This window comes from Lissotriton helveticus, chromosome 4_1 (genome assembly GCF_964261635.1).
Source record: "Lissotriton helveticus chromosome 4_1, aLisHel1.1, whole genome shotgun sequence".
NCBI lineage: Eukaryota > Metazoa > Chordata > Amphibia > Caudata > Salamandridae > Lissotriton > Lissotriton helveticus.
Window position 1 is genome coordinate 786,706,434 of NC_136063.1, and position 25,573 is coordinate 786,732,006.

At 47.3% G+C, this 25,573-nt stretch overlaps 1 protein-coding gene across 3 annotated transcripts in view; it reads left to right on the forward strand.

Annotated features, from left to right (window-relative positions):
• SLC35D4 (solute carrier family 35 member D4) overlaps positions 1-25,573 on the forward strand; it is a 570,185-nt gene that overhangs the window by 264,895 nt on the left and 279,717 nt on the right. For all 3 annotated transcript variants that reach the window (XR_013610546.1, XR_013610545.1, XM_078687423.1), the window contains 2 exons: positions 3,817-3,865; positions 6,469-6,514. Coding sequence is in view for 1 of the 3 variants with exons in the window: in XM_078687423.1 (XP_078543549.1) it covers positions 3,817-3,865; positions 6,469-6,514 (95 nt within the window). In the remaining 2 variants the exon portion in view is untranslated. The remainder of the gene's footprint in view (positions 1-3,816; positions 3,866-6,468; positions 6,515-25,573) is intronic.

The window sequence follows — 25,573 nt, forward strand, 5'->3', positions numbered from 1 at the left end:
CCGTTTCCAGTGCAGATCCATACATTTACTGGATGGCCCCGGATTAAGATGCACATGTACAAATGAGTTCAGAACCTTTGAGTCAAAACCAGTTGTTGGCCAAGGATGAGCAACCCAAACAGTAGCAGGTTTCACAGTTTCATAAAAGACCCTCTTGAAAGCTGTAATGGTTCAACGTGCCTCTCATCCAAGTCTAATGTACATTTCATATTTTCAGCACCGTTTTGAGGATCTGGTGAACGAATATTTACAATGTTCCTGGGCATCTGTTATGGAACCATTCTGGGCCCAAGTACTAACAAAGTAGGAAGTACTCACCCAGAGCCTTTAATAAGCAAAGAGTTCATCTTCGGGGATGCAGCAGGCAGTGTCTATTGCCTAGGTCTGGTTTTGGGACACAGTCTCTTAAGAGACCACTAGCCAAGAGTCCAGTTGTTCAGGGTGTAAAGATGCTTTGGTAAGAGTATACCAGCATCATTGCAGATGAGTCCTAAATCTTGGAATCCGCCAATGGCAGTTGGATGTTTACGGTTCCATGGATTTTCACAGATCCAAGGCCTACACTCCTTTCCACCTCTCCCTCAAACACAAAGCTGTAGACTAAAGATTTGGGGTTCACATGTGCATAGCTCCAGAACCACTTGGCAAATTTCGATGTGGTCACAGGTTTCAGTCTCATGCGAACCTGCTTCAATTACCTCTCTGAGTCCCCCAGGTCAGGACTTCAAGCTGAGGCATCCCTTGAGGCCCCTGGATACAACTGGAAGGCTCCCAAGTCTTTCCTGCACAGCAGAAAGTGTCAACGATGAAGCAGGCTCATCAACACAGGCTTTAGGCCACAACTCTTCCAGGCACAGCAGATCGGTAACAATGATTTTTTGAGTATCCTTCTACACACCAGCTGGATACCCTCTTGTTCAAGCAGCGCGGTCCTCTGATTGATGGCTCTCAAGTCCTCACAAGCAGACGGTCTCCTGACCTCAGTTGGCATGCGGGCTCTCCTCTGTGAGGCTTATTCGAGCATTGCCTTCAACAGGAGGTAGAGCTGTTTACCCGTAGGACAGTCTGGCAACACTTCCGTCAGGGTGCAGGGAAGTCTTCTCTCTATCCTGAGAGGGAGACAGGAGTCAGGCAAGACGCTCCCTCTCGATCAGTCGTTTTCAACTGTGCTAATGTGGATCGCCTTCCCTTGTCAATGAGGAAATCTGACCCTAGGACTTAAAGAGAGAGTTGGCTAGTCAAGTCTCGTGCATTGCTTGAGTTCTAGTGTGCTTGAACGTTGTACATTCAGTGCATGCAAGAGACCGGTACAACAGGAGCCTCTCCTGGGCTGGCCCTGACCGCTCCGTGGAAAGTGTATTGGATACAGTCAGCAGGACACATCTGACAGAAATACAGGCCGAGGCAGGAAGATGGAGGGGAGCTGGGAACTCTCCAGCAGAGCTTTGTGGCACCTTCAAAGATTAAAGGCCTGACACCCCTACCCACAGGACTCTATACTAGATGTAGAGGAAAAGGAATGTAAAAGTGCCTGCTTCAAGACAGTAGAGAGAAGGGTAGCCCCAGTCAGAACCCCCCTCCCCCTCATTTTAGGTTGCCATATGCATATATGGAATCAAAATGGCCTCCACCATGCTCAATGTTAGGTCCACAGACAAGCCTCACACTTACAACATATACTGACATGTACACACACCCTTCACAGATATTCCACATATAGAGAGGTAAAGGACCATGGTTAAGGGAGACTTTTACACCATGAAGGGTAAAGGGAACGTGTCCTGGTGCTGCAATACCGAGCACGCCTTTCAGTGGTAGCCAACATAATGAAGAGGTTCTGAGGCGGGTGCAGGGGGTGCGCACGAGGGGGGTGTTAATAATAAAAATAAAATGTTTAAAAAATACTTACCTGGAGCTGCAGTCCCCTCCCGTGTTGCATCGTGCCTCCATGTTCTCTTCCTGGTCCCAAGTTCCCACCATACACTGGGACAGATTACCTGTGCAATCACAGAGCAGCGTGGGGATTGGTCTGAGCGGGCTGAAAAGACGCTCCGCTCAGACTTGGGAGTGTATGGGGTTTCTCCAGTCTGGTTGTTTAATGCAGAAACTTAAGTGTGCATGTGTGCTTGGCCGGCGTGAGATGGCTGGTCAAACACATATGTGCACTTAGAGAGTGCACATAGCACCCTCCCTCCCATGCCTCGGCCCCACTGCTCCCTGAACATGCTGGCTCTGAGCCGGCAAATGAAAACTAAAACTATTTAGGGAATCGTTTTATTTTTCACACCTGCTGGCTTGGAGCCAGTGGGGCAACGCTCCTCCACCATTGAGGAGGAGCCGCCCCTGATAACTTTGCCAACGCAGGTCTATCTAGCCCAGCAGGGGATGGAAGTAGCCACACTCTGAAATAGGAGTGCGCTAAGCATTAGAAAGGGAGACCCCTCAGTGGGCTCGCATAGTCTTCGAGACAAAAGGAATAATGGCAGAACTCTCAACAAAGCAACAAAAGGCAGGGTAGCACGGATGTCCAGGGCATGCAAGGACGTCATTCTCACACACTGCTGCAGTCCTGAGGTTCCCATACATAAATAAATATCAATACAATACACATGCATGTCAAGATCTCAGTTGTAAATTGATTTTTCTACTATTTTCGATGCAGGTTGTTTTATAGAGGCGCTACAAACCCCATGCATACCTCATTTATTCCTCAATCTTACCCCAGTCCTAGAAACTGCTTTGTAAGCTGAACTCTCCACAAGCGCATTAGAACAAGAAGGCTTTTAGGAGCTCATCAAGCGGGTCCCACATGTGCAGCTTGGCCTTGTGTTCTTTCGAGAACGTTCCTGTGATGTTGTCGGCCCCCCTCAGGAAGGTAATCCAGTTGATCCATGTTTTGAAATTTGCTTTGGCTGTGTTTTTCCAGTTCGTTAGGATCATTTTGAGGGCTGCCGTGAGGAGTAGGTCTAAGAGTTCTCTTTCTTCTTTACTTTTTAGGTCCGCTGTTAGGTGCTCAGTCGCCAGGCTAGCGAAGCTGATCTCCAGTTTTGTTTTGAGCATATCATTCAGGAAGGCGTTGATCTGTGCCCAGAACTTCTTAACTTTCACGCAGGTGAAGACAAGGTGTTCGAGGGTTCCTTCCTCTTTCAGACAGTTCCAGCATTTGTCTGAGTCTGCTATGCCGACCTTGTGGAGTCTGGATGGTGTCCAGTATGCGTTGTGGAGCAGCCAGTATTTTGTTTGCGCAAGTTGTGGGGTGACTTTGTTCGTTGTCGCTGAACTCCACATTATAGCTCGTTCCTTTTCATTTAATTGCCTGCCCAGGCGCATCTCCCAAGCGTTGGTTGCTTTTTTGTTCTGCGTTAACTTAGATGGACGACCCAATAAAGGACAATCAAACCCCCCCCCCCTCTCTCTTCTTCTCTCTTCCTTTTCTTCTTCTCCAGTGGAGGGAGACCAATGGACAATGGACATATATGATCGACGCCTGTGTACCTCTACCTGTACTGTATATATATATTTTTGTACACCAATAAAAATTTCTAATAAAAAAAAAAAAAAAAAAAAAAAAAAAAAAAAAAAAAAGAACAAGAAGGCTTTGTAATTAGGCCTGGGCGGATCAATACTATTAAAAGTTAAGCATGCATTCATTTTGTAGCGGAGTCTTTGCATTTAACACTGAATATGCACTGCTCTTCTCTTCTTACACTCCAGATGATGGCGCGAACACTTTGTATTAACAACTGTCTTTAGCGAACGGTCGGTTTTTTAACACGAGCCAATGTTTCATCGATTTTGTGCTGTTCTTTCTTGCAGTTTGACCCGGAGGGCTATTTCTGGGCCGTGGTCCATCTGATCTGTGTGGGTAAGTCGGACATTATCTCAGCAGTTGGTCCTCTCCAGCGGTGACCGGAAGCCCCTGATTTAAGGTTATGGAAAAAGCAGCGTAAAATCACCCTCCTGGGAGAAAAACTTCTCAGTGCGACTTCGAGTACAAGACAAACGGCTGCTGTGTGCCCCGACATTCTGAAACAGGCCAGTGCCTGACAGAACGTGATGGAAAATGTAATTTTATTAGGCCTGGGCGAAATTCTTGTAATTTCCTTTGGGGAAATCATTCAGAATGCAAAAAATTACACAAAATGCTGTTCTGGCATTTTGCGCTATTTTTTTAGGTGATGAAGTCCATCCTTGCAATCGTTGTGGACAGGAGGATGCTTTTTGTGCTAAAACTCGCAATATTTATTACACAGGACGCGAACACTGGCCCCCATGCCTTCTGTTTGTTCATGTTTATCCCATGCTCCCAGGATAGGATTTTACTCAGACAACATTTCAATTACAAAACGTGGTGGATTTTGCATAACAATCATCACACACATTTCCTGAAATTATGCAACACTATAGTAGCATATACTACATTTCCAAGGGGCCACAATTTATGTAATGTAATGTAATGTAATGTGTATACTTGTAAAGCGCACTGTTGCCAGTCGGCGTCCTGGCACTGTATGCCGCTGGGGAACCCGTCCTGGCTTTCCCTGTGGGATGGTCCCTGCTGGGAATCCCCAAGGTGGAGCCAGGCATTCCCGGCGTTGATGGGGCCGTTGTGGAGATTAGGCAAGCTAATGCCCAGAGTTGCCGAGTGGGACCCCTGGTTAGAGTAGGCACCGAGGCGAGAATTATCGAGTCCGCTGACCCTGGTCCACGACCCTGCCGCATCGGGAATCGAACCCTGGTCCCGGGCCGACTTATCCTTCCGGGTCTGCCGCCTCTAACCAGTGAGCCACACCACTCCACAATTTATGAAATTACTTTTCTTGACTCCTGTTGAAAAATTGACTAATCTGCCTAACTGTCTTGAAGTAAGGTACGAATTTCATGAAAGGCACCAGGGTAAGGACCCTATAGACCCTATAGATAGCAGCACAAAGGTTCTGGCGATACGTTCGACCATATCTGCCTGAATACCAGGGGCCCTGAAGACCGTACCCTAACATGGATCATCTCACATTGGATTGGTTAATGACCGAAATTGATCTAACTGGTAAAAATACTTAGCTTAAAACCTCTCTTTGCTAAATGTCCACACTTCACCCCAATATCATATACCTGTGCAGCACATTTGAAAAAAATCTGTTGCCACTAGGCTGTAAGCTGATTACCTGGCCATCTTGTTTGACCCCCAACTGTTCTCACATCAAGTAAAAAAAAAAAATAGGTCCCTATTTGGGGTACTTAGTACTCATGTTTATGACTGAAAAGAAAATAATCTGTCCCATAAACTGCTGAAGCGAGTCTCTTCGAAGGACCGGTCAACTAATAGTGCCATCCGTGTAGGCACCTACAGCTCCTGTGAAATCCCACACACGCTTTGCCCCTTGAAACAAACAGTTACATTATTCTTTAAAGGGGAGATCATCATTTGAAAGAATTCTCCTAGGCTGAAAAATGGAAAATGAAACTGGGCGGTGGCCTTCAAATTAGCCATTTGGGCCATTTGGGCCATTTGGGCCAATGGATTAGTCATTTTAAAGCTGGCGCGCAGGGGAGGAGCTCATACGAGCTCCTGCTCTGCGCCTTGACCTGCTGGTGCTTTTGCCTCTGTCCCCTCTGCTGTCCTTGTCCCAGGTGCAAAGTCATTGTGCCCGTTTTGTAATAGGACCAGTCATGTCTGAACGTTGGTCCCTCCTGTCAGTTGGCCCCTTGTCGTCTGATTATGTATAGCATCCTTTTTAGGTCATTTGTATAGGGATCCATACAATTTGGCAGCTTTTTGGATCTTCTCAGAGGGTTGTGTGTGACTACTTCTGTGTTTTTGATGCCTGGTCATATACTCAGGGCATCACAGTATCACACCTGGTGTGATGTGGCCTGAGGTCGTCAGGAAAAAAAGTGAAGGTTTAATTTTTTCTTCTGTCTCACCACATTTTCTTTGAATCTTGGGTGTAGTGGAAGGGTGTTTCTTCTGTGTCGCCAAAATCCACACCCTCAAGTTCCATGTATTTTTTTTTCTCTTTTCCTTCTAACTATAAGTTTTATGTTAGTTATCTAAATAGTAAATTGCTTCAAATTCTGAGATCTGTCAGCAGTGCAGTAATTGCTTAGTTTATTACCTGGATTTGCATGGACATTATTTCATGAGCCTTTCATATTTACAGTATGATAGTCATATAATATTAATAACAGTATTATCTCCCTGAGTGCATTATTCTAAAGTAAAATTCAGCAATACAAACGTACCACCAATGCGCACAGTTCGTTTTCCGCTTCCATACATCAAACACATTTCCCCAATGTTCCCTAAGCCTGCGAAGGGATTACTTTCAGAAGTTAAAGTGTGAAGCATTTAGAATTCAGTTGTCACTCGAATTAAAGTAGTGCATGAACCCACTGAGCTCTGAACGAGAAATACCTCCTTTTGATTATACCTCTATAAACATCAATACCATTTTCTTTTCCTTACAGGTGCTTACAAAGCTTTTAGGAAGTCTCAGAAATCGAGCCATATAAGGTAAATTGTTTTAAACTGTACCTATCCATACGTAAATGTAATGTTATTTTTTATTTTTTTATTGCTTTTCTACAATACCACCGTGCAAGGTGGTCCACTCATTTACCCGCCCCAAAAAAATAAAAATAAATTATAGTAAACATAAGCGAAAAAGAATAACATGAATCAATTATGATTGTTCAGACAATTTAGGGGATATAGGTACTTTGCTGTCTCTGCAGGTTCAATACATCTTCATTGTGCCAGATGACTGGACTATGTCACACCTAACCCACTTTGTCCTGTGTGTCCTCTAGTGCCTTTTGGTGTAGAAATTGTCGCAATGGCTCCTATATGTCCTTTGGTCTCGATGGTGTTGGCAGTTCCTCTGCATATAATTCCATATTATCCTTGCAGTAAACAAGATCTTTAATCCAGTGCTCAATTTTTTGTGATCGTTTACCTCCCCATGTTGCGCCCACCCTGCGTTTAGACATCAGCAACGCTATACGTATAAATCGACCTATTACCCCTTTTACATGCGGAATACAACATAGTAAGCATACTAAGCGTGTGCAATGTATCTCCAACCCAGACATTTCTGTTGTATCCCGCACCACGTGATATAAAAGGGGGTGGTGATGGACAGAGCATCTGAACCAATCAAACACTCACACCCAGTCAACAGATCTGGGTTTAATCCATCACCGTTCTTTAGCCCACTCTGCCACCCCAGTTCAGACATGGCCATATGCAAATCAGTCTGACCCTGTGCCTCATGGGAACAGTCCAGCCCGAACTGCCAAGCTATGCCTTCCCTGGACCGGAAACAAGCTTCTGAGGACCGGTTTCTGGCATTTCAGCCGTCTTCAGCCCGGCTTGCTTGAATCCAGTGGCAAAGTGAGCAAGGGACTCACGTCTGAGCATACCCTGCCAACTTATGGCGAACAAAGCGGTACAAAAGGGGGTGGTGATGGACGGAGAATCTGAACCAATCAAACACTTACACCCAGTCAACAGATCTGGGTTTAATCCATCACCGTTCTTTAGCCCACTCTGCCACCCCAGTTCAGACATGGCCATATGCAAATCAGTCTGACCCTGTGCCTCATGGGAACAGTCCAGCCCGAACTGCCAAACCATGCCTTCCCTGGTATCCCACACCACAGCACTCCAATAACAAGCCACCTTTTTACAGTCCCATGCAAGGTGTAGGAAATCTGATTCTAGTTGACTGTATCGCTCACACCTGCTAGTATCCTGCAGTCCATAGCGGTGTAACCTCACTGGCATATAGTATACCTGGTGTATATATTTAAAATGTATAATACGTAAATTTCCATTCGGAGTGAGTTTACCAGTCAGGCCACATATGTGTAACCAATCTGACATGGATATCGGGGAGGCCAGTTTGTCATTCCATCTCTCCAGGCTTCTATCTCGGCCGACAAGTCTCTCGTCACAAATTGCCCTATACAGTTTAGTGATTCGTTTTTTATTAGTGGTGGTGCTTAATACCAGTTGCAAAGAGTATAGTGTGGTAGGCTCAGCTGGGCAGGTACCGTAATGAGATCGGATTGCATGTCTAAATCTGTGAAACGCAAACCGAAACAACAGTGTAGGGTTACTGATGAAGTAAATGTAATGTTAATGTTAGGACAAGTGGAGATACAATATTATGTTCATGAGTTGGTTAGTTTTGTGGCTAAATATGATTTTGCTCTCAGATGGGACTGAGAACTCAGTTTGAACAAGGGTACAAGTGCTTCTACAAGGGAGTGATAAGCGTTTGTGTCTATCGTGTCATAGCGAGCATAGTGGGAGCTGGTGCTCAGTTTAGGTATTAGAGAAGCTGCATGACTTTTTTTTTATAGCGTGGTCTTGGTGGTTGTTAGGAGTTTGGAACAACAGGTTCTTTTATTATCACTGTCTAATGTCTGTGGCCTCGAGCCATGGTAGTCTTTCCGTAATCTCAGTCTTCAAATCACAGCTCCCTCTGTGCCTCATCTCTGAGTGAGGTGCTCCTTTTGTAGTTTTTTCTGGACCACAGTCACCTCCTTTAAGTCCCCACCTTTTTCCTGGTATCGGTATGAGCTGATGAGCAGACGAGTTATTCTTCTTGCTCTGCGTTTACTTCTCAATTGGGTGCAAATTCCTTTCTTTGGACTGTGTCTGGCCGCTGTCTAAGTATCCCACCTTTTCTCCTGACAGCAATCAGCCACCGATATGGGTATGGTAGTATCTTCCACTAACTAGCCTCCCACATGGGCCCTTCTTCCTGTGAGGTCTTTGTGGTCTCCTCACTAGTACGGTGGCTTTTGAAATTAACCCGAACAGAGCTCTCCTCAAGCTTGCTCTTAATGGTTCTAAGTTAATTAAATGAAGAAAAGCTTGCAGAAACTGGTTCTAACAATCATCAGGTTTTCTCTTTGTATGACATACACCAAGTTGATGAAGCCAACCCCTTGAAAGTTCTTCCCGACAAAAAAATCCTAATTGCAAAGTTCATCCTCTCTATTTTGATTACTGCTTGTTTTTTACCCCCCTTTCTCTACCCAGTCCCCCACTCAACCTCCTGTTTGCTGTCCACATTTCTTTTAGCTGTTTTGTGTATAGTGTCTTCCCTTTCCCTGCTCACCCATCCAATCCATATACATTCCATTTTACTCTGTTTTTTATTCTCTTGAACATTAACTCCCCACAACCATTCATACTTCCTGTAATGCCCATGTGATCCTTGCTCTTCTTCTCCCAATACCGTCCTTTGTATCCATCTGCCACCTTTTTTGGTCTTATCATTGTTATGCCCACTGTGTCACTCTAGTTAGCTTCAAATCAGCCTTGGTCCTGCTCCAGTAGGAATGGTCCAGTCTGAACTGCAAGATCAGGTCCCCTCCAAATGGGGATACAAGAAGCTCCTGACTTGTTTAGGCTTACTTGGTCCTCACCCATGAGGTTTAGATTGATTCCTATCTGTGATCACAGGACACACAGGTATCACAGTGAGGAAAACAAAAAGGTGAGGGGTGGAATACTTGTATTAATCTCAGCCATTGGTAATTCCACTGCATTTCAGTCCATTGTATTTTTGTCCACTAAGCCATTGTAGATGGAGACCAGGCATATTCAAATCAGTGTTGGTCCTGCTCCAGTAGAAATGGTCCAGTCTGAACTGCAAGTTCAGGTTCCCTCCAAATGGGGATACAAGAAACCCCTGACTTGTTTATACTTACTTTGGCCTCACCCATGAGGTTTAGATTGATTCCTATCTGTGATCACAGGACACACAGGTATCACAGTGAGGAAAACAAAAAGGTGATGGGTGGAATACTTGTATTAATCTCAGCCATTGGTAATTCCACTGCATTTCAGTCCATTGTGTTTTTGTCCACTAAGCCATTGTAAATGGAGACCAGGCATATTCAAATCAGTGTTGGTCCTGCTCAAGAAGGAATAGTCCAGCCCAAACTGCCAGTCCAGGTCCCCTCCAGATGGGAACACAAGCTTATCCTGGCTTGTTTACAAATAGTTTAATGGACTTCAGATTAAACAGGGGCTGTAACTCGGAATGAGTAGTAACATACAGTGACATTCTTTCTTGTAATGATCTATGTGCAAAGAAATGAAGGTGTTGCCATAAATCACTCCTTTTAGCTGATCCCTTTTCATATTAGAAAAACAGATCATAAGAAAATTAGAGGCACGTTTTGAAACGTAAAGCCATGCGCATTTAAGTGTGTAGATCTTTTGCCTACATAACAAAAGGGATTTGAAAGCTGCCCAAATCCTAGGATTTATCCACCTAAGCTTAAACATTTTTAACCTCGTTTTTCTTCCAATATCCTTAAAAATTGGTCTTGGAGAGAGATGGCATAAGTAGGGGAGATATTGATAATACTGTTCAATAGATTATAGTATTAATCTACCTGTTGTACTGCAGGTGGTATTCAACAAAGGTGTACCATTTACTGAGATCCAACTTGCATTATAAATATCATGTGTAGTCACTGGGTATGTTGTCACCCAAAATGATTCTTCTATTCTAGCTGTGATTTATAGTGCACTGAAGTACAACAAACACTTTTTGGATGATATCCTTAATCTACCTTTATGTGTACAAATTGCGTCTCGGCTAATGAGCCGTTGGTTCAATGTACTCAGTCATCCATGTGCTTTATTTAGTTTTACTTACAATACAGCTGCAGCAACCAGTCTAACCACACCAGCGGTGACTTCTCTACATGGGCAGGGGAGCGTTGCGCCCCGTCAACTGTGAGCTGTGTGTAAAAAAAATAAAATGGCAATTAAATTATTTCATTGCAATTTAATTTTTTACCACTGTGTGCACCGCAGTGCCCCCAAGCCGAGAGATATGTGGGGTGTGTCCTCTGCTGGTGATTGACCACATGGAGGACTGCAGCAGTGGCTGACCGGATGCTCCAAAGTGTGCACGTCAGTTTCCTGGGCTTTCTTCCAACGGCCAGCCTGACATGCGCACTTTGAAGCTCTCCATCTCGACCTCTCTTAGACTGCTGGGTGGAGAAAAAGCACAGGCCTCCAAGACCAGAAGAAGAGTCAGGCGAACCCGCTCCATCCAATCCTGAGACTTCTCTTATGCTGGTTAATAGCATGAGAGCAGCCTGTGGATTTGTTAGGTGAGCCCCACATCAGACTGCAGATTCAGAACACTGAGGAGCATGTGCAACAGTGGATAAGTACCATTTATTTTATGGTACAAATTCTTTATTAGTATTATTGCATGAGATAACAGAAATAGGAAAGGCCACAATTGAGCATTGCAGCGCTCCACAAATAACCAAGAGAACATGTACAATTAAAGCAACAACCACTCCTCCCCTCACCCCACCCCATAAGCACTAACAGCAATGTATTCTGTAGAGTAAAGCACTAAGCGGTATCAATGGGTTTACTCTGGACACCTGTCACATCTATGAAGGGTCATTAACACCTGTCAATCTCAGCAATCATAGGTATTGGGGACAGGTCAGTTCTTGGAATTCCACAGAAAGGAGAGCTTTGAAGGGGCACCAGAGTTCCCTATAGGAGTCTCCCATGGCCGTTAGAACTAGAGTACGTGTCTCCGATCCCAACACATGCCATAAGACAAAGCCAGACATGGTGTGTTGGAAGCTGGTCAGTTCCCCAGTGTGCAAGGATGTTGTGAAGGGCCGCTCCTAGCGCCAGGTCTGTGCATCGCCCCTTACTTTATTTAAGTGGGAAGGTAAGCGCATTGGAGAAGCCTAAGACAGTTTATGCTGGGAATCTAGGTAATTGAGTATCAAGGTGAGTGTCAGTATCATTCAGGACCCCATTCCAGTAGTGGGTGAGTTTAGGACAGTCCCATAGTAAACGAATGAGTGTCCCAGAGGACTCACAATGTTTCCAGCAATAGGCACTATATGTAGGATTGCCCTTGTGTAGCTGCGCCGGTGTGAAATACACGTACGTAACCATTTTCATGGCCGTCTGGGTGCTAGCCATGTTGCGTGCAATGTGTTGTGCTATATAGTATACTCCTCCCACTCCTTTGTTGTCAGTGTCCTCTTCAATTCTAGTTCCCATTGTTTCTGACCTGGGGTCTTGAGTCCTGGAGGAACGTGCTGCAGTATACCGTGGAGTTTGGTAATAAGACGCTTGTCAGTAGTTTGGGTGATCAACGGTTTCTCAAACGCTGTAAAGAGGCTGCTGTGCTACTGGGCATACCGTGGGGTGCATGACCTAATGCCAGACCTGCATATACCTCATCCTCTCCGATTCCGGGACGCCGAAGTCAGCTCATAACTGATCAAAGGAGAGGGGCCCTTCCTCATCAAAGAAGTAGCCAACAGGGCGGCATTCAGAGCTCTGCCGGCGTTGGAATGCGGCCTGATCAAGGCTTGAAATCAGAATTGCCCGCAATCTGTGTCAGCGGGGAAGGGAATAAAGACAGGCCTCTGCAGCCAGCAATGCAGTCCCACACGTTCAAGATGGCTCTAGTGACTGGGGAGGAATGAAGGCCCCACGCTCTTTGTGGATGTGTCAAGAAGGGGACTTTCTACAGAGGTGTCCCGGAAACTGCTCGAACCATGAATAACAAATGTTCTTGGATTTCTCCCTGGACCATTCCACCATTTAGCGGAGCTGCTCTGCCTGGTTATATTGCTTGAGATTAGTGATCCCAGCCCCCCCTTCTATAGGAGGTCGGTAGCTCTGATATCGACTCATGCAAGGTCACCCTTCTGCCCTTATAAAGCGGTGCATCTCCCTCTGTAGGAACTGGATCATGCCGGTGGGAGGCTCAACCTGGAGCGCCTGGGAGAAGGAAGAAAATCCGTGTGAGAGCAGTCATCTTCAATGCTACTATCTGGCCAAGCCACGAGAGACGGCATAGTTTCCATTGTGCCAGAACCCTCTTAATTTGCAGGAGGAGTGTTTGGCCGTTGAGGGTCTCAGTTTCTGCAGTAGTCTGGGCCAATTGGATTCCCAAGTATGGAATAGAAATGGGTTGCGATCCGATCGGATAAAGGTGGGCAAGGAGAGCTTCCATCTCTGGGGGTACTGAGAGGTTCAGAGCTTGTGACTTTTGGCTTTTCATCCAAAATACTACTGCTCCTCCAAAGGCTTCGATCTCTGCAACGAAAACTGGGAGAGCCTTACTTGGGTTGTCTAGTGCGACAATGACATATTGGCATAGAGTCTAATTATATGTTTCTCCCTCCAAAAGATGACTCCTGTACTGCATGTGATGTCACGGACCCTTTGGACAACGGGCTTCCATATAAAGGACAAAGAGCAGGGGTGAAAGCTGGCACCTGTACCTTGTCCACCTACGGATGGGAAATGGGTCCGGAATGTGACCATTCACCTGTACCACCGCCCATGGTTGGCCATAATTGCTAAGAGTCCAGGTACGGAACCTTGGCCCAAAACCAAAAAGGCCAAGCGTTGCAGCTAATTATGGCCAGTGCACCCGGTCAAACACCTTCCCCGCGTCTATGGCCAAATACATGATGTCTCGTGTGAAATGTTTGGCTTTATCCACCAGAATCATAGTCCTCTTGGTATTATCACTACATTGTCTATGTGGAACAAATCCCACCTGATCGGGATTATTGAGCCCCGAATGTATGATGGTATCCAGCAAGCCAGAACATGCTGCGCCTTCACAGCGCCCTCATTAGAACAAATGTGTCTTTAGTACGTATCTTTCAGTACTCAAGTCGTTATAATGATAAAGGTTAATTTACTATTCCAATTCCAGTCTGCGAAACAGTAGGGAAGATCTTGGACTTTAAATCCAACACCATTCCATCAATGCACCCCTTTAGGGCAAGTCATTATAATGACTTGTGTGCTGAATGAATGCGTACTAAAGACGCATTCGCTCTATAGCCAGCGCTGTGAAGGCACAGCAGGATTCTGGCTTCGTTGTACAAGACGTTTCTCATGAGCCCCAGCATAAGTGGCTTGAGGTGCTTTGCCAAGATACTGGTGAATAATTTAATATCCACATTAAGGAGGGATATTGGGATATGGGACCTGCACTGTTTGGGATCCTTCCCAGGTCTGAGGACGATTGAGGCTTCCATGATGGACTGTATTGGGCCCATTTATTGCGTTGAAGAGCTGAATCAAAATCAGGCCCAATTTCGTACAGAAGGTCTTATAAAACAGGGCAGGAAAGCCATCCGGGCCCGGAGATTTAATAATCTTCTGCTTAGCAATAGCAGAAATCACTTCCTCTATTTGGATTGGACGGTCTCAGGAGTTGGCTTGGTCTGCTATCAAGTGCCGAGTGGGAGGGTCCATAAGATAAAGGCTTGGGTCCTCCTCAGGGAGGGTTTGTTGTGTGTCAATGTCCTCTTAGAAGGCGCAAGATGTAGATGCGATGTGGCCATCCCCTACGATCTCCGTGCCCATCTGCGTTAGGGGGGACTGTACACCGGCAGTATTTAGTTGTGCCGGATGCCAGTTGGCCAGTAAGCATCCACATTTGTTCCCACTACATAGAAGCAGTGCTAAAGTCTTAGCGATGCATACTAAGCCTTATCTAAGTCCAGTCCCATCAACTGTTTCCTCGCCACCTCCAGTTGTCGCCAAACCTGTGGGGCGCCCATATGCTTGTGTGATTTTATTTATTTTAAATGTTAGTGTAGTTGTTTTGTTTGGAGGGAGAGGTTGTTTTATTATGGGCATTTGGGGTGAGGGGGTGTTTTATTTTTGTCTTTTGGAGGTAGGGACCTTTTTATTTTTGGCTTTTGGAGGGAGGGGTGCTTAATTTTGTTTTTTGGGAAGCAGTGGAGCACTTTGTTCACCGCACCACTTTCAAATGTTACCAGCCGCCCCTGAACCACACTCCAGTCTGATCAATCAATGAAGCTTGATGGTTTGCTAGATTACAGAAAAACTGTAAGAAGCTGCTGAAGCTCTGGCTGACCTGGTTTAATTGGTTAAGAAAAGAACAGAACCATAGAAAAAACATACCAGCAAAGTGAAATATAACACAGAGTTTGCAAAACTAAATAGGGTCAGTTGGAGGCTGCAACACTAGTACAAAGGACCATTGATCAAGTAGATAGGACTGTGTCCAGAATATACTGCCGGTGATATAACAGAGTACTTAAGGTAGTGAAATGGAATACTGTGCAGGTGGCATCAAAGAAGCAGTCAGATGAGAGACATATTTGATATTTTTTGTGAACTATTGGCCAATCTCTTGCACAGGAAACCATAATACACACAAGAGCAAGAAAGGAGGAGTGCGTGCCCTAGCAAGATGGCCGTGTAGATGTCTGCCGGTGTTCCCGTCAACAAATCCTGAATCTGGCCTTATCCTGTGGCTACCAGCGGCATTACTTAAGAACCTACAAAGCACCGCCTGGGGATCGACTGCTCTCGCCCTGGGACCCGTCATTAGTGGCGACAACTACCCGGAGTATATGTGACGCTCTGGTGTGGCTGTGGCCTGGCGAGGCGGCGATGCCATCTTGGTGGGCTCGTGGAGGGCTGAGCGGAGAGAGACGGAAGTATATGCTGCCCTGAAGGCTGGACCGTGGTCGTTCTATGCGGGGGCCTAAAACCACCGCTGTCGCTTGGTGGAGTGTTGGATGACTGCCCCCGCCTCCGAAGAAGAACCACAAACTGATTGAGCAGGGATCGTAAGGCCGAACGCAGCTCTGAGCTGCTGAGAGGGACCCTAAGGACTCAAGATGAGTCCACCTGGGATGAGAAGCGGGCCCCCCAGACACCCTGGACACGCATCGGGTGGCTGGGTGAGCGACCCATCCTTGAAGGGACTCTGAAACTGCCACTGGAGGGCACGTTCCGCATCTGTAGAGGTCCGGGCGGTGCTGACGCGCGACCCTCAAGCCTTGGCGGCCCTCCTAAGTGGGGCTGGGGCTAGGGGAAAGCTGTTGGGGGGCGCTGCCTGGCGCTTGTAGCTGCCTCTCGGTGGAGTGCTAGGTGCCTGGGCCCCCATATGAAGGAGACTCCGGATTGGCTAGGCCTGGTTGATAGGGCCAAAAGTGACCCCGAGCTGGTGGAGGGCACCCTGAGGCAACGAGCAGAGTCCACCTGGGTAGAGAAGCAGGGACCCCCCCGGCCCGTGGGCCTCTAAAAATGCGGTTGGGGGTTGCGTTCAGCATCCGCAGAAGACCTGGTGGTGCTAACGAGTGATCCAGAGGCGGTGACCGTCCTTGCCAGCCCTCCTGAGTGGACATGCCGCAGAGACACCCGGGACGGGAGCCTGGTTCTGTGCTGTCGCGACCGGGGGCCTCCACGAGGAGGCCCTCGCAGGGCTTCTGTGAGGCCCACAAGACATGAGGCGGCAGGCCCAAATCAGCAACTAGGAGCTGCAGCCATGAAGTCCACGGTGGGCCCTGTGGGTGCGGACCAGCACCATTGGATGCATTTGACCCCTGGTAAGGTTTTTGATCCTGTAACCTCACATAGAGCCCAGCAGAGATTTGCGTGAGGACCCTAACCTGGCCAAGTCTGAGGAACAGCCAGTGCCTGTTGGGGGGTCAACCTGGGGGCCTGGCATTATGGCGCTAAGTAGATGTGACCTGTGAGCTCTAGTAATGGACAGATGTGGATTAGGCACGGGGTGAGGATCTGGGGTGTGTCTGCCTGTGTCCCCAGTAGAGACCAGCTGTCCTGCCAAAGATTCCTGGGCCACCCGCCGGGTGAAAAACACATTGATAAAGAACGGGGGGGAGTCAGTGCAGACTACTAAAATCCTGAACTATGCACAACATCTGTCCCTGGGCCCAAGCCCATAGGAGACCGCTATGGTGAGCCACAACGAGGAGGCTACAGGGACTGTCGAAGCTACCCCCGCATTAGCGAATGTACTGGCAGCGATACAAACCACCAGAGGTGATATGGTGTACAGAATAGATTTTGTGGCCATCGAGGTCAATTTGCTACAATGCGACCTCCGTAAAGTATCCGAGAGAGTGACCACCACTGAACACACCGTGGATACGCTGCAAACAGAGGTTCGCTCGCTCAGAGACACCATCCTTGAACTTCAAAACAAGGTTGTACAACTTGACGACTGGGCGGTTTCAATGCCATGTATGCGAAGGAGGTGGAGAGGGCAACTTTACGCCACCTCCTACTCTTGTTTTGCATGGGGAGCACTCATATGGGCGGCCCCTGGGTGCTCCTTCCAGTATCTACATCACGTAACTGATCCCGAGGGGAGGTATGTTATCCAGCATGGTACGCTGGACGGGCATGAACTATGCATCCTCAATGTATATGCTCCGAATAGGGATTGCCCCTTGTTCTTCCCAGTGTTGTTGGCTGTGGCAGCGCCCTACTTGGGTGCTGCAATTATCATGGCGGTTGACGTTAACTGCGTGATGGGCGGAACATTAAATCGGGAACGCCCATACCCATATACTAAATCCAGGATGACTGGGACCCTAATGGGTATTTTACAGGGTATGCAGTTATGCAATGTGTGGCGAGATCGTTACCCTACAAAGAGATTTTTTCATGTCATACTCCGGAGACTGGGATTTTTAGCCGGCTAGGCTAGACTATTTCTTTCTTTTGTCCGAGCTCACTCCTGAGGTGGAAAGAATAACATATCTACCCAGATAACACTCGGACCACCCACCTCTCCAGCTGAGACTCAGGGGAATGACAGACCTCCCAGCAATACCCTTGTGGCACCTGCAGGCAGAGTAGCTGTTGGATCCACCCTTTGCGGCTGCAGTCTTGGACGCACTAACGCGCTACTTCAAGGAGAATTTTGGGTCGTCCTCGAGCCGATCACTTGAATGGGAGCCAACGAAGGTCATCCTCCATGGAGTTTTTATAAAGACAACATATGGGGTGAGAAGGCAATTTGAGCAAGATGATAAAATTCAAGAACAAAAACTGGGCAGATTAGAGGGCCAAGGAGCCTACGGCACACCATGCTATGGCGGACTGGCGCATTGCCCGTGAAGCTCTGTTAGAGAGCTGGCGCAGGATGGAAAAGTTTACATACAAGACATATCGCCAGCGCCTGCATATAGAGGGGGACAAGACCGGAGCTCAGTTGGCCCGAGTTGTGAAACGAGAGACACCTGTAACACCAATTTTCAAAATACCAGACAATAACGGGGAAATGCTGTACACACAACATGCTATCATAGAAGCACTGGCAACACATCTAGCCAAGGTGTATGGGAACAAAATATCCCCACCACCAGAGGACATTCAGGACTTTCTGTGGAATTGCTGCAGCTGGACCTGGAGGTGGTGGTGGCCCTCGGGCCCTAATCATAAGGGAGGAATTATTGGTAGCTATTTGCGTCTCAAGATGGCGAAGAGCCCTGAGAGCGGTTGTCTACCGACTGAATTCTATGAGAGGTTCACTCCCCAGTTGGTGGACTGCCTCCTGGAGGTCTACAATGAATCAATGGAGACTCAGTCTCTACCCACCTCCATGAAGGAGTCCTAGGTGTTTATGATCCCGAAACCTGATAGAAATCCCACGCTGCCCAGTTCTTATAGGCCTATCTCACTTTTACACACATAGATCAGGCCGGGTTTATACCTAAACATAGTACCACTCATAATTTGCGAGGCTTGGCACATGCCTGGCATGCTCCGTGTCTCTTGGACGATGACAACACCCTCGCACTGCTCGACATAGAGCAAGCCTTTGATTCTGTGGACTGGTCCTATATATGGTTGATTCTGCGATGGTTCGAGGTGGGCTCCAATTTCCTCTGCTGAGTTAAACTGCTCTATATTGCTCCTGCTGCCCGGGTACAGACTGGGGGTTTCATTTCTAACTCATTTCCACTGGCTCTGGGCACCCATCAGGGCTGCCCTCTTTCGCAGCTCATTTTCGCAGCCGCTATGGAGCCTCTGGCGGCGGCCTTGCAGAGACAGATGGCTCCAGGGGAAATATTTCTTGGGGAGACCCGCCATGTGGTCTCCCTATATGCGGGCGACACTCTAGTTTATGCCTGAAAACCGATTAACCTAGGGAAATCTAAGTTGGTCCCGCTGGGAAGACTAGCAATGGGTCTGATGGATGTGCTACCCACTATGGGACTTCCTTGGGCAGCTGAAGGGACTAGGTACCTGGGGATCAAACTGGTGAACACGGCCTCATCATATCTGGACCTCAATATAGGGAAAGACCTGGCGGGTATATGAGGTTCTACAAAATTCTGGAAGGACCTGCCCCTGTTCCTCCTGGTGGGGGGATAGCTATTGCGAAGATGATTATTCTGCCACAATATCTATACACCCATTCCCTAAACCATTCCCTTTACAAAATCCCCCAAAATTACTTCCGAATACTGGATGGGCTGATGGTGGACCTCTGTGGGGATCCAGGTGGAAACGTGTATGTTTAATAACGTTACAGAGGACGTGGGATAAGGGGGGGTTAGGTGTGCCCTGCTTGGAGCTCTACTAAATGGCCTCTAAACTGAAGCACATGGTTTACTGGCTGGACGATGATGAGAACTGGGAAGGGCACTTAGAAAACTGTTGATCATTGGCATGGTCAAAGAAAAGGCCCAAGACCACGGTCTTCCTCACTGAATGCAAAATATTATCGTAAAGGATTATAACTGTTGATGTACTGGGTGAGGAAATGAGAATTGTCTCACTGATGCTCCTAATCTGGAAACGTCTGTTTACAACTTTAAAATGCCAATAAAGATATGTTTTTAAAAAAAAAAGAGCAGAAAAGATAAAACATCGAGGAGCTAAGAACGATGTTTTCTTAACATTAAGGCAATGAAAGTATTTTGACTTAGTGTTTCTAATTCAACCCATATGATCTCATATTTACATAGACAATTCCTATTGCAAAACAGAGACATTTACAGGGTTGCTCGTTTGTATTAATCTTGCTCCAGTTCTCCCCTGCAGGCGAACAAGATGATTTCCAGAATTACATCAGCATGCGCTTAGTCTCAAGAAGTACACGGACGTGCCATTCTTTTTGGCTCTGTCTGAGGCTCTGCAGAGATTCATCATGGCAATGCCAGTCAGTGCCATCGACGTTTCGACACCCTTGCAATAGATACATTGTACCGTCATCAGGATAATAATCATTAATGCATTATAAGCACTCCTGAAAAATAAATTATCCATGTGTCCAATTATAATACATCTTACAAGAATATAGGATATTCTTACATGCAAATAAGTTGTTTCTTTTTTGCTTCTAAAAGTGTTCTAATTGGACATGTATTTTATCTTTCTGGATAGGACCTACAATGATTATTACCCTGATGACAGTTCAGTGCATTTGTTGGAAGAGAAACGAAATGTTGATGCCACTGACTGGAAGTGATTTGCAATTTTTAACTGCATACAACATTGGAGTGTGATAGAAAATACTTTCTATGCATGATCTGGGAAGGCTAGTTATTTTCAATCTGTATTGACATTTTATTCACATTGTGACACTTGTTTTTTCTTCTGTATCCTCATATGTGTACTTTTTTCATTCATTATTTTATATAAATTAACTTTTACAGATATGTGTTGCCCACGCTAGAACTTCAGCCACTGATGGAGAATTTTTTGTATCAAAGTGTCACATGCTTTTTGAAACTTTGTAATCTGAATTCAAAGGAAATGTCTAAAATTGCACAAAGCATTTCAAAGTAATTGTTTTCATTTAGACGATCATACTTGTTATTTTGTAATTGTATTCAGATCCCATGAGCGTATTAGACGTTGTGTAGGAAGGGACAGTGCCAATTTGCTGGCATTGTCCCCATCCTCAGTGGTTTGCTATCCCCAGTCATGTAAGGATTGGGTGGCAGTATTTTTCACCTGATTTTTGCACGGCCTTGCGAGTGGGAAAGATGCGTTGGGCATACAGGGAGACTGGTGGTAGCCCCATCTCAACCTTCTTGGGGCTCAAGGTATCCCTGGAAATTCTCCCCATGCTGTTGTACATGTGACCGTCTGGACCTGATCCAAAGCGGTCGCTCCCCCACGCTCCCTGACCACAGATCTCCGGTCTGGTATCGTAGCCTTCCAGAACTAGCGCTTTGAACTGAATATAGCGCCGAGCATCGGAGAGCCTCGCCTTGTGCTCTGTCTAGTAGCGCGACATTGATTAGTATAATTGCGTGCTCTGACTAGTAGCTTTGACTTGATTAGTATAATTGCGTGCTCTGACTAGTAGCTTTGACTTGATTAGTATAATTGCGTGCTGTTTCATTTGCTGCATTTATTGTGATTATTTGTAACTCTTGTTGCCTCTGCCCCCGTTTCGCTTTCTATTCCGACCTCCATCTTACTTCTTGTTGTGCATTCCCCTGGTCCGCCTCCCCGCTACCGCCTCCCAGCTGCCCCTCCCACGCTCCGCCCCCTCCACTCCCTATATTAGTCAGATGAATCAACGTGCAGCGTCCACGCGCTGCGGCCGCGCCGAAGGTGCGCCAAAGGTAAGCCCGTCTACGCCCGTCCGCGCCTGGACCGCGCCCAGCGCCGGTCCCACTGGTCCCCGCTACTCCCAACCCACTAGAGTCACATATGATGCCGCAACTCTCCTCGCCCTCAACCCCGGACGCACACCACAATGTTGCGAGGCCACCCCTGGACGTACCCACGGCCCATTCGCTTGCCTCTCCTGCAAGTTCAACTGCTTCAGGACCCTCACCAAATCAACTTCCTCCATACACAGCTCCGACTCTAACCACCTGAAGTGCTTCCTGCTGAACACCCGCTCGGTCCACAGACACGCAACTGAACTCTGGGACCTACTCGACACTGCGTCACCGGACATCGCCTTCCTTACAGAAACATGGATGAACACATCATCAGCACCCGACATCGCCATAGCCATACCGAACGCTTACAAGATTATCCGAAAAGACCGTACCAATCAAACAGGAGGAGGCATCGCCATCATCCATAGGAACACCATCAAAATAACGACAAGCTCCGACGATAATCTTGCAACCGCCGAACATCTCCACTTCCAGATCCACACCGACCCTAGGACCACACTTAGAGGTACCCTCATCTACAGGCCTCCAGGAACCCGCACTCAATTCAGCGATGACATCACTGACTTCGTCAGCCCACATGCCCTCGCCACCGAGAACTACATTCTCTTAGGAGACCTCAACTACCACCTTGAAAACAAACACGACAGCAACACCACCACCCTTCTGGACAACCTGGCCAATCTCGGACTCAAACAACTTGTTAACACCCCCACCCATTTAGCCGGACACACGCTCGACCCTATCTTCACTTCCAGCAAGCACATTTCCTTCGATCGCACCACAGCTCTCCATTGGACGGACCACAGTTGTGTTCACTTCAGCTACAAAACCACCTTGACCCACAACCACCCACAACCTATTCCTCGGAGAAACTGGAACAAAATCAACTCCGACCAACTCCTCACATCACTCAACCAAAACCCTCCCACCCCCTCATTGGACCCAAATCAAGAGGCCACCAATCTCAAGCAATGGATCACCCACAGTGCTGACGAATTAGCACCCCTGAAAAAGCACCGGATCAAATCAGGCAGCAAAAAGGCTCCCTGGTTTAATGATGACCTTAAAAAATCCAAGAAGCTATGCCGCACCCTGGAGAAAACATGGAGAAAAAACCCAACCACCGACAACATGGCCACCCTCAAGGCAGCCACCCGCAAACACCACCAACTGATTCGATCCGCCAGGAAATCAGCATTCAAGGATCGTCTAGACAACAACACCCACAACAGCAAGGAACTTTTCTACATCGTCAAGGAATTCACCAACCCCACCGCAGCATCTAACAACATCACTCCCTCCCAAGACCTCTGCGATGCGTTATCCTCCTTCTTCTACAACAAAATTGCCGACATTCACAACAGCTTCAAGAACACTCCCAGCGATCAACCCTCCCCACCCCCCTCAGATCCCACACCGCTAACTAACAACCTCAGCGCCTGGAACCCAATCACTACTGAAGACACCATCCGCCTAATGAACTCAATCCACTCTGGCTCACCAACCGACCCCTGCCCCCACCACATCTTCAACAAAGCTGACTCCATCATCGCACCCCATCTCCGTGATGTCATCAACTGTTCGTTCAACTCTGCCACCTTCCCAGAAAGCTGGAAACACGCCTAACTCAGCACCCTCCTGAAAAAACCCACAGCAGACCCCTCTGAACTTAAAAACTACCGACCCATATCCCTCCTCCCTTTCCCCGCCAAAGTTATTGAGAAAGCCGTCAACAGCCAGCTCGCCGCCTTCCTTGAATCCAACAACTCCCTCGATCCCTCTCAATCCGGATTTCGAGCCAAACACAGCACCGAAACCGCCCTCATTGCAGCGACAGACGACATCCGAACACTACTGGATAACGGAGAAACAGCAGCCCTCATTCTACTCGACCTCTCCGCCGCTTTCGACACAGTCTGCCACAGCACCCTTATACAACGCCTCAGCAACATCGGCATACAAGGAAAAGCCTTGAGCTGGATCATCTCATTCCTCGCCGGAAGAACTCAAAGAGTCCGACTTCCCCCATTCAACTCAGAGGCCACTGAAGTCATCTGTGGAGTACCACAAGGATCATCACTCAGTCCCACCCTCTTCAACGTATACATGAGCCCACTCGCATCCATCGCGCGCCAACACAACCTCAACATCATCTCTTACGCCGACGACACCCACTTAATCCTTTCCCTCACCAAAGACCCTAACACCGCCAAAACCAATCTTCACGAAGGCATAAAAGAAGTAGCCGAATGGATGAAACTCAACTCAGACAAAACGGAGGTGCTCATTCTAGGATCTTCCCCCTCTGCCTGGGACGACTCTTGGTGGCCTTCCGCCCTGGGCACAGCACCCACACCCAAAGACCACGCACGTAACCTTGGCTTCATCCTAGACTCCTCTCTCTCGATGTCCAGACAAGTTAACGCAGTCTCATCCTCCTGCTTCAACGTACTTCGCATTCTCAAAAAGATCTTCCGCTGGATCCCCCTCGAGACTAGAAAGACTCATCCACGCACTGGTCACGAGTCGACTGGATTATGGTAACACACTATACGCCGGAATCACAGCAAAATTACAGAAAAAACTCCAACGCATCCAAAACGCATCAGCGAGACTCATATTGGACATCCCTCGCCAAGATCACATCACCGGACACCTAAAAGACCTCCACTGGCTTCCCGTCAACAAGAGAATTACGTTCCGTCTTCTCACCCACGCACACAAGGCACTCTACAATCTAGGAACCGAATGCCTCAACACTCGACTGTCCTTCTACACACCCACCCGCCAACTAAGATTGTCCAATCAAGCCCTCGCCGCAGTCCCGCGCATCCGAAAATCCACCATGGGTGGCAGATCCTTCTCCTTCCTAGCTGCCAAGACCTGGAACTCACTCCCCACCCACCTCCGCCTTACTCAAAACCACATCTCCTTCAGAAAAGAACTTAAAACCTGGCTATTCGACAAATAATGAACCCCTTCCCCAAGCGCCTTGAGACCCTATGGGTGAGTAGTGCGCTATACAAATGCCCGAACTTGAACTTGTGTGGTAAGCAGGGACATGGAATCCCTAGAGATCCCTTTAACTCCAGGAGCGATTCAGGTCATGCCTCAGCTCTCATCACCAACCCACACCAAGGCACAATGCTAATCACTAGAATCCCTACCTTGATGTGTACAATCACCTATGATAAAAGAGGAATCCTAGGAATTCCCTTGGCAATATTTTGCTCTTGCAAACTACCAGCAAATTAGATCCCCGGCGTCCATTTTTGTCAGGGGTACATATGCACTCATGTGAAGATCATCCTTGGGATTGCCATTGCAAATCGAGCTCTCAGGGCCCTGTGTGATCCCTTTAAATTCTACCTGCTGACTGTACCGTTCACCCGCCCTGATGTAAGAGTTTCAGTCCGGTATAAGCAGATCAAGACAGGGGTATCAACAAGGCTGTGCTTGCCCTTTGGTGTGGCAGGGGCATTTTGGGGGTAGTGGAGTGCTTTAGGTTTGAGGCAGACAATTCCTTCTCCTAGCTTTAAATGAAGGACGTAGGGGCACATGCATCAAGCTTTTTACCAGTCACAAACGGGCCGATATGCAGAATTGGCCCAGTTGCGACCGGTAAAATGCCATTTCCAATGCATCAAACCAAAATGCATTTGCAAACTAGGTAATGGCAATTTACCGAATGCATTTAGGGAATCGCAATTTGCGATTCCCTAAATGCAATGCATGAAGCATTTGAAAAATGTGACTTTGCTTTAAGAATTCGCAAATTACCATCAACTTCAAGTTGATGGTAACTTGCAAATCCTTAGAAAAATGCACAAAATTGCATTTTCAAAGTGCCATGTGGCGCACCCAGATGCCCTTATGGCATGTGTGTGCGCCACAAGGTTCACCTGAACTCTGAGCGGCAATAGGCAGCTAACGCTTATTGCCGGGTGAGACAATACGGTTGAAGATTGATTCTTCACATCCCATTATAATTTGCACAAACAAGAAGCTTACAAGCTGAAGCCTTGTTCCTTGGAATTGTTACTGTGTTTTAACACACTGTGAATATGAATTTCCCTACGAGCGTCTT